Source organism: Chelonia mydas, chromosome 5 (assembly GCF_015237465.2).
Source record: "Chelonia mydas isolate rCheMyd1 chromosome 5, rCheMyd1.pri.v2, whole genome shotgun sequence".
Classification (NCBI taxonomy): Eukaryota; Metazoa; Chordata; order Testudines; family Cheloniidae; genus Chelonia; species Chelonia mydas.
Genome location: NC_051245.2, coordinates 36,418,955 through 36,428,678, shown reverse-complemented (window position 1 = coordinate 36,428,678; position 9,724 = coordinate 36,418,955). Strand labels below are relative to the sequence as shown.

Here is a 9,724-nt window from a genome sequence, read left to right as displayed (position 1 = left end):
GAGCTATTGGTTTCCTGCATTATTTGGCTATTGCCTCTTTTTGATGAGAGCCAGCTTTTCCAAAATAGCTACAACATATGCTAAAACAGCCTTGTAAAATTGTCATGACAATGTATCAGACCAAGGCACAAAATCTACTAATGTGCCTTTTACCATGATGCTAATGGAAAAAACTGAATGTGATATTAGTAACCCATCAAAAAATGTTACTCACCTTGGCCCTGATTCAGCAGTTCTTCCTTATTCAGTAAAGGGCACATTCCTCTAGACAACCAGCATAGTGTACAATGGGGATGCAGCAGAAGTTAATTAACAGCATTAACTTCTGCTCAGAGGTTTGCAGTCACAGTAGGGGAACCACTGGCAGAACAGGCATCAAGTGGCTACAATGAAGCATGGGCTTAAATGCTTTACTGAATAAGGATGGGCTTAAGCAGGTGTTTAAATGTGCTGCCTCATTTGAGGTCCTTGAGTGTATGGCTGAGTACGACTGTGCAAGGCTAAAGTAAAAGGAAAAAATGATTTGATGTCTCCTTCTAATCTCTGGGCAAGATACTGTGCAAAATTCTGCTCTCACTTACACTGCTGATGGGTGCCAGGGGAGTTACTCAAAATTTACAGCAGTCTAAGAGACCAGAATTTGGCCTAGAATGTGCCTTCTATCTTACTTCAGTATCTGATTTAAAGTTAAAAATACAAGCAGCAGAATGGGGTCATTAAGGGTTAACATTTTGCTTTGGACCACATTGGATGTGAGACACAAGCTCCTTCAAAAAACAAACTGAACTCAAGACACCAAACAGAAGATGCTAAGTACATTTCAACACAGTTGGAGACTCCTATTTAATATTCTAGGCTTAGTGTAATCATGAGTGAACCATGCAATTATATAGATATTTTTTAAAAAGTGGCCACATGATATTATGCTGTACAGGCAGACAGAGCATGTAATTTGACCCTTCAGATAAAAAAAACGAAGGCTTTTCCTTAAGAGCTGAGTTCCAAGACAGTCTCTTTTTCTGTTTCCAGAGAACATGCTTCTAAAATATTATGTAGGGTTTTTCTTTAGGAATGGCTAAAGGTATCTTTTGATTGAGAAAAGGTCTCCCCACTACTAGTGATATACCACAATCATTTTTTGGGAAAGGACACTCACAGTTCTAAAAGTAAAATTGACATGCACTTGCGGTAAAGGTACGGACGTCTGTTACTGTTGTCTCATATATGAAAAATAGTTTAAATGAATTAAGAATAGTTTATTCTTACACTACACTGATAAAGTATTTACTGTATAAATTTCACTACTAGACTCTTACAGCTACTAGACATCTTTTAAATAAGCCACACAGCCATCATCGACACCATATCACACATACATGACACTTCTCCCTTTCATACGAATTTATATACACTGAGTAAGTCATTAAATATTGCACTTATTGGCCCATGTTCCCTCAGTTCAGAGGTGTTCAAAAATAGAAAACAAATCTATTTTTATAACGTTTTTCATGCAACATTTAAGACACTTCAGTTCCACAAACACTAGTAAATAGTTTACACATTCTGACAGTCCAACTGAACCACAACACGGCTGACATTACCAACAATATATTAAACGGGATTACAGCACAAACAGTTTTCATTTAACACTAATTTGCAGGTACATGTCAGGATTACTCAAGTGAATTCATTACTGGAAGTGGTGAGCAATCCCTAACCTTTGTTTCCACATGTTATGCAAGAGCATGAAATTGTCAGAAGATTCGGACATGGTCTCTCCCCTCCCCCGCCAAAACAGGTGTCTGTGTACAAGTGATGTGCCATCTGCTTCTGCCGTCACCATGAACAGTAATCCTATGGCCTGTGGATTTAACCCACGCAGTTTCTAGTGACAATGAGAATTTCTGGGTAAGTTCCACTGCGATAATAACAATAAAAAACACTGCACTGAAAATGAACAAATACCTGTGCAAACCGAACCAGTGTTCAGGATATATTTGTTTGTGTGTGAAAATTCTACACGTGCAGTAAAAATCTTTGCTTGGATGAACATTAAGGAAAAAATAAACAAAGTAAATAAATAAAAAAAGCTTAACAGACAGGGTGAAATGAATTTACTTGACCCATTTAATGATGAAACCAATTACATACTCAGACTATTCAGATGCTTTGCCTTTTGAATGGAGACTTTACACGTAGTGAACCTTGAAGAATCTAAATTCCAATCGGTATTAAAAAAAACCCCACTCATGGATCAGCTCCTCAGCTGGTGAACACACAGCATAGTTCCATTGGTTTAAGTGAAACTATGCTGATTTACACAAGATGAGGATTGGGCCCTGTGGATCCAAAGGATTAATGGTGGAACTCCACTCGAGTTACACCCAAGAGGAATTTGGTCCATTTGCTGTATATCAAGTCTGTCCATGAAATGGGTCGAGGAATCTTTCATAACATTCAAGCAACAGAGCAGTCATTTAGCTGTTGCCATTGAAAAGTGATAACAACAAACCATGCTACTGAAAAATGAAGCCTGTAATTGTTTTTTTAAGTAGAAAGCATCATTGGCTTCTCTGCTATTGAAGGAACAATGGCAGCACTGGACATAACATTTAGAATGCCATGCATTTCCTAGCAAAAGACAATTAAAACTCAAGCAATTCTGAAAGTTAGGAGCAAGCTCCAGCAGTGTTTGCACCATAAAATAGCACTTCATTCCTAAAATAACAAAAGGTGCAAGCAGCACAGCTGGACCTACAGAGCTGAGCAGCCTGGGAAGAAAACCGAATCTTTCAGACTGATGCTCTGGAAAGGCCACACAGATCTAGTTGCTCAGGTAGTTTCTCTATGCATTACATTAAGTATAAGCACAAAGGAACAAACAGTTCCAGGTAACAGTCACGCACATTGCAGTTCAGAAAGAGAATGAGTTGGGTTTATATATATATATATATATGTATATGTGGAGAGAGAGAGAGAGAGAGAGAGAAAGACAGGCCAGCTCATAGTATTTCAGACACCAAAGAAATCGGTCTAAATAAACAAAATGAAATACAAACACAGTTACAAGTTAATTGATCTGTAAGGACAGGCACATTTATCACATCTGAAAATGAACTTTTGTCAGAATTAAGACCATGCAATTGCAGTTTCAACTCAAAAGGGCTTGCAAGCCATTGTGATCAATCCCATCGGTTCATGCATTTGAATACTGCAGGGCCCAGTCTCTTACATTTGTTCCGCTTGTTTCCATTTGGAACGCTGAGTGACAGCTTGTCCATGCACTGAGACAGACACTGTGACTCCATGACAAAGATGGTGTATTACCCATGTATGCAATTACTGTAGCACTAATGTTATTCTTGGTTGGCACTTTGGAAGGGTGGTGTCGTGCAGTAGTTCAGGTGGCCCCACGGGGCTCAGACCCCAGGCAGTGGGGGCTTTGTCCACTTCAAGGTCTATTCTCCCATTAAACTGTGATAGAGGAGAAGGGTTTCTTTTCCTCCTCGTAACAGCCATTAACTCGAGGTAATAAATGTCAGTAATAATACTATAGTATTTTACCCAGACAAATCCCCTCCAGAGCCCTCAATGAGAAATAAGACTGCAAAGCTCAGATTCCACCCCCCTCCATTATACATGCAGACTGAGTAGTTACATAGTCTGTGCCACAGTGAACATGGCAAGATTCTCTTTAAAATTCAGTGCTGATGATGGACTGAAAACACTGGAGGCTGATGCGCTCTCTGTATCCATAGAACAGATAGAACGGGCAGAGGCAGAGCAAGCTTTCTCTCCACTGCCCGACCTCACAAATGGGCCTAAACCCTGACCTCTGGGTGTGAGAAGGTCTGTGAGTTACCATGGGCCATTCAGTTCCCTAATTCTCTGCTGAGACTAGCAACAAAGGTACAAATTAGTGATGATTGGTCCTGGATTTGATGATGTGGCCACCAGGAACCGGACTGAGACTAAGCAGCTAGTTTTTCAAAATCTGTCCCCAAGTAGCCAGCTTAACAATGCTGCTGTTAAACGTTTTTAAAATACTTTTTGTGATTATTATTAGTCCTGACCCTCAAATTGGTTTTGTGTGGCTGGACCTCTGCGTGTATGCAACACTCTCCTTAAGTCCCGGGAGCACCCCACAAATTTATGGGTCACATACGTGGATCTGACTGATCCCTGCTCCTATCTTCTTCACCTCGCACATCCAATGACTATGTGTGTGTGAAGCCATTTATGATGGGATTTGCCAAAGCACTCAGTGTTGGTTTAACTCTGTTCCCATTGCAGTCAATGGCATTTTTACTAATAAAGTCAACAGAAGCAGAATTAGGCTGACATCGAGTGCTTTCGAAAATCCCACCTTAGGAATTAAATAGGGTGGGGCAACCTGATTTGAAGGAAAATTAAAAAACACAGTTGTGATGCTTCCCCCTGTTGGAAAAAGGATGGTAAGTTTTGAAAAGATCACTTTCCTTGTGTGTATCTCTGTAATAGTCCTGATTCCAGCCAAGAACTGAAAGGCCAAGTTCTGAGCTAATATGCCACAAATGGTTTTTATGATGCTTCCTGGCCTGAAACCTCATGAGATTTCTCGCACAAGGCCACAGTCTTGGACTTGTGAGAGCAAAGGTCTACCTACATCCATCTGCTGAAAGGATCAGGATCTTTGCAGGTCTCAGGCTGTCTGGATTGTTCAGCTAAAGTCTGGCTAAGAATCCAGACTTTTGGGATGTGATCGGAAATGAAACTAAGAACACTTTAAAGTTCACCCAATACTAATTCTAACCACTATCTGGTGAGGGGCATATAATGTAAAGTTTGTATATAGCTACAAAGCAACTGGGAGTTCCCATCCAGGGATAGGGTTTTTTTTGCTCCATCTCTGATACTAGTTTTCCTGTATGCATATGTTTTCCTTATAAAGCACGGTCGGCCTCCTAAGGACAAGTTTGCTCTTGCATCCTGCTACCTTCCCATTGCTTATAATGTATTAAACAGGGGCAAGGCAGGACAAGTGTTTCTTTTTACAACAGGAAGGAGAGGAGAATCCCCCCCCCCCCCCAAATCCCCCCATTCCATTTATTTTAATGTATTTAATTTAAATTGACAAAAAATATCATCTTTCACTCAACCTGCCTCACACTTCTTAACAAGTTAGGCTAGTGCTGCCAGCTGTCCTTCAGATCACAGCACTACAGAGTGTCTACATTGTCAACAGAGGATCAAAGGACTGGAATTAAAACCTAAGTGAGATGATCATGATGGTACCTTCTGACCTTAAATTCTATGAGGGAAAACCAAGGCCTGAATGCACTGAATGGGTGAGACAGCAAATAGCCTTCTCCTCCTCCTCCTCATGCTGCTGCATGGATGCAGCCATGCTGCAGCCCGTGTCCCTGAGCAAAGATTGGGGGAGCGCTAGGACTTGTGGTGTACTACACATTCCAGAGCGCATGTCTGAATTAGTGTGAGATGTGGCAATGTCCCCTGTCCCACCTGCCATGTACCAACAAACACCAGAAGGAGGCTGGTGGTGGGAGGCAGTCCAAGGTGCACGTTGTCTGAAGATGCTGTAAGAGCTACAGCCCACACTGCCCCAGGAGGCATTACAGCACATATCATGCTGGAGAATGGCAGCAAGCCCTGTTTGACAGCAATGCTTGGGACTCTGCACAGAAGTTACAAGGGACCTGGCTCACTGCAGTGGGAGGCATGCTCCCCTAGAGCATTGTACAAAGGGAAACACAGTGGAAGTTAGTTAACAGCATTAAAGATATAACATGATCCAAGGGCTGGAAGTTGAAGCTAGACAAATTCAAACTGGAAATAAGGCAGACACTTTTAACAGTGAGCGTAATTAAGCACAGGAACATTTTACCAAGGGTTGTGGTGGATTCTCCATCAGTGACAGTTTTTAAATCCAAGTTTGGATGTTTTTTGTAACAGCTACGCTCTAGAAATTATTTTGGGGATGTTCTACGGCCTGTATTATAGAGAAGGTCAGACTAAATGATCACAGTGGTTCTTTCTGGCTTTGGAATCTATGCATTAATTTTTTGCTCTACAGCTTCTATTCTCTACTCTTTTACCAGGTCATCATCATCAAACATGCATAGTCTACTGAGGACCATGGTGCTAGCCAGAGTGACCACTGCTGATGACATCGCACCAGGCATTACGTAGTGAAGTTCCCAGGGCTGGTTCAGTTGAGAGGACTGGTTGAAAATTTTCCTTCAAGACTGTTTTCCATAAAAAATTTAAAAAAAGAGGGGTGGGGGTGTGTGTGGGGGAGGTGGTGGTGGTGGATCAATAACCCCAACATTTTCTGGGAAAGCATCTGCTTTCCTTAAAATGTTTTAAATTTTTTTGTTAATTGGAAAACCAATACAAATCTTTGGCCAAATACTTCTATCCTCAGAGTATCCTGGAGTGCATAGCCACAGCTGGAGGAGTACAACTATCAAGCTGGAGGCCTAGAAATGGGAGGGAGGGCCAGGAAGAGTAGTGACTGGCATGCCATGTGGATGCCAAGAGCTAGGCAAACTGGCTCTGCTCGATTACACTTTCTCTTCCCCTTCCTACTAATCTGCCCACGACAGGGATAAATGTAGGGCAGTGAATAGCCATAGAATCATAGAATATCAGGGTTGGAAGGGACCTCAGGAGGTCATCTAGTCCAACCCCCTGCTCAAAGCAGGACCAATCCCCTTTCCCTTTCCTCAGGTTTTTCCATGGAGCCAAATGATATGGCTCATTTTTCACTAAGAAAAACAGTGTAGGTGCTAGCTAGGAGTGTTAACTGATATGTGTAAGATCCTAGTGTAGTCAAGTCAATTTATAGTTTTAACAGAAGTTTACACTTGGGTTTACCTCAACCAACTAATGTGTTAATCTTGCCTAAACTAGGATTTTAACATGTAATAGTTACAGTGTCTTAACTACACCTTTTTCCCTAGTGTAGACATGGCCTTAGTGTGTTTGATGAGATTATATAAATTACCTTACGAAAAAGGCAATGTGTTGCATAGGTATTGCCTTACAGTCAGGTATGGCATTAGCAGCTGCTCTAACACATTTTCCTATTTTTCTTCCCTTTTTTGTGTTATGTCTAGCTTGAGAAATGTCATCCTGGTACTGAAGCTGATCTAATAAGAACAATAAAAAGTTAATGTTGCCTCAATGATGTCATTAATTGAGGAATATCACTGTGACCCAGATAAGGCAACAGTGCAAAGTGCTTCCAATTAGTAGAGCAAGAGCTTATTAACATGGTGAGAAATGACTATTTTAAAAAATGCTTTAAAAAAAACCTGCAGACATTCTGCTATCTTCAAAGCCTTTCGTGGATTTTCTAAGTGATTGACACAGTCTAGTGGAGGAACTCATTGGAGAACTTTTTATTTCTCTGTGAATTTTCCAAAAATGTTGCCAATTTCTGACTGTCACAAGAAAGCCCTCAGCAAGATATATCTAGATCAAACTATTTTTCAAATTGAACAGATCCATTTCTGTCCTCACAAACAAGTCCTGCTGACTTCAATAGGAGTGGCACTTCTGAGGAGAGAAATGGGCCTTTGCAATCAATACAGAGGAGAGTCTCTCAGACTATAAAATTAATATATAGACACCATTTTCAAGAATGAAACATGAAATTCCTAAAGGCCAAAACAATGCAACCTCCAGAACAATACGAGTAGGTTATTTTTGGTTATGAATAAATGTACATAACAGATTTGGCTCTGCTGGGGTAGTATCAAGAACTGTAGCATATTATCTAAACCAGGTAACTTAAAGAAGAATGACATTTCACAACTCTCTTCTATATCAGTATTGTAGTGAATTGGCTCGTGGATGGAAATGGAACACAGCCAGCCCCTATCCTGCCAGCAGCTAACAGAATTTCTCCTTATATCGAGGGGTAGGAACCTGTGTTTTGGGTTAGGCAGCTGCTGTCACTCTGAATTTCGAAGTGGCCATGTTGTGCGGGGTAGAGGTAACTGAATTTTGGTGATGGACATGGATTTGCCAGAGCATTACCTTCAGGGAAGTGTGCCTCAGACAAATTATCTGGATAAGACAGGGAATAGATAGTATATTCAGATTATACTTTAAAATAGATTTTTCAGTCAATGAAAATTTAAATGGCATCAGAAAGCTTATTCCTAAATACCATGCTCATTACATCAAGGAGTAAATGGTATAATTTGAAACTGATTAAGTTAAAGTCAGTTGTAGACAACCTGTGTTCTGAGGTCACAGAACCAGCTGAAGCAAGTGTAATGCACGTAGGATAAAAAGAAAAGACAGACAATTAGCCACATGCAAAGATGCTTAGAAATGGGCAGTCCTTACAAATTGTTTGCACACATTGTACCAGCCATTGACATAAAATAAACACATTGTCCCCAAATAAATTAAAAAGACAGTATAAATAAAGGCTTATAGACCATCTGTAAATACTCTGTTGGCAATAGAACACACTGGAGCTGCCTCTGTTGATAACTGTATTAACAGCCGCAGTTGGGTTGCTGTGGAGGAGGGGTGTCCTTTAGTCTTGTGTTCTGTTTTCCAGCAGCTATGGCAGGATCCGTCTCCAGACTTTCTGACATTTTGTCGCAGATGATATCTACAAGCCGCTCGAATGTCTGCTTGACATTTATGTTGTCCTTGGCACTTGTTTCAAAAAATTCAAAACCTGGTAAAATAAAGAAAACACACGTTGGTCATTACACACTCTTAGATCCTTCGGTAACTATTAACTCCTCCTGAGGAAGGGAAAAAGCAGAGAGAAAGGTGGGCAGGACACAAGAAAGAGAGACAGCACATGCAAAACAGTGATATTATCAAGAGTATGAGCTAAATTTTGACCACTGTTGCATGGGTGTCAATCCAGAGTAACTACATAAAAGTCATTTGATTTACACCAAAGTAGTTGAAATAATCATTTGACCCAATCTGATCTCTTCCATAAATCATATTCAAAGATGATTTAATCATAGTTGATTTTGTGCTATGCTAAAATTGAGAGCACTATCATTTTAATAATGCCCCATATCATGGAACTACATCTGGCTCTTGTGAGGGGAATAACTCAGTTACTCTGTTGGTCTTTTTCCAGCTCTAATTACTATGTTCCCCATAAGCATTGCTCCACTGGTAACGGGCATTGCAGTTGGGCCGCTACTGCTGATGCCAGAACAGATGACTGAAATCGGAAGGAACCAAGAAGAAAGAAAACAAATCAAGAAAGGCTTTTACCTATTTGTTATGTAATCTGGGGATGGAAAACAAGTTTTGAAGCAAAAATATTTCTAAATGTAAGTTGTTTTCCTTCAAAAATTGTGGGTGGGTACTGTAACCCTCTCATCCCATTGTGCAACAACTAAAGTAGCACTATGATCCATGAGGCAGAGTGCTTACACTGAAATTCTTTAATACAGCCAGCTCTCATGAGCACGTTCCTCTTGGTCATCTTTACCTCCAAGGCCCTCTCCAGCTGGCTGGTTCCCAGCGTAGCTGGAAGTAACCTGCTGGTCAGCCTGACACCTCACTGGGTTCACACCATCTGCTGGATTGTCCCATTCTCTCACCTGCCTGACCTCTCTCCTCCCTTCCCACTTTTCACCTCTGCTCCAGCTTCCCCCCACAGCTATGACACTAGTCACCTGACTGCCCTTCATCAATTCACCAGCCTTTCTTTCACTGATTTCCCCCTTTC

The 9,724-nt window shown here is 40.9% G+C and overlaps 1 protein-coding gene across 4 annotated transcripts in view; it reads right to left on the bottom strand.

Annotated features, from left to right (window-relative positions):
• Positions 1-1,075: 1,075 nt before the first annotated feature.
• The window catches only part of RAB3C (RAB3C, member RAS oncogene family), a 217,990-nt gene continuing 209,341 nt past the window's right edge, over positions 1,076-9,724 (bottom strand). For all 4 annotated transcript variants that reach the window (XM_043547118.1, XM_037902844.2, XM_037902843.2 and 1 more), the window contains exon 5: positions 1,076-8,701. In XM_043547118.1, coding sequence (XP_043403053.1) covers positions 8,514-8,701 — 188 coding nt within the window. In that variant the 3' untranslated portion in view covers positions 1,076-8,513. The remainder of the gene's footprint in view (positions 8,702-9,724) is intronic.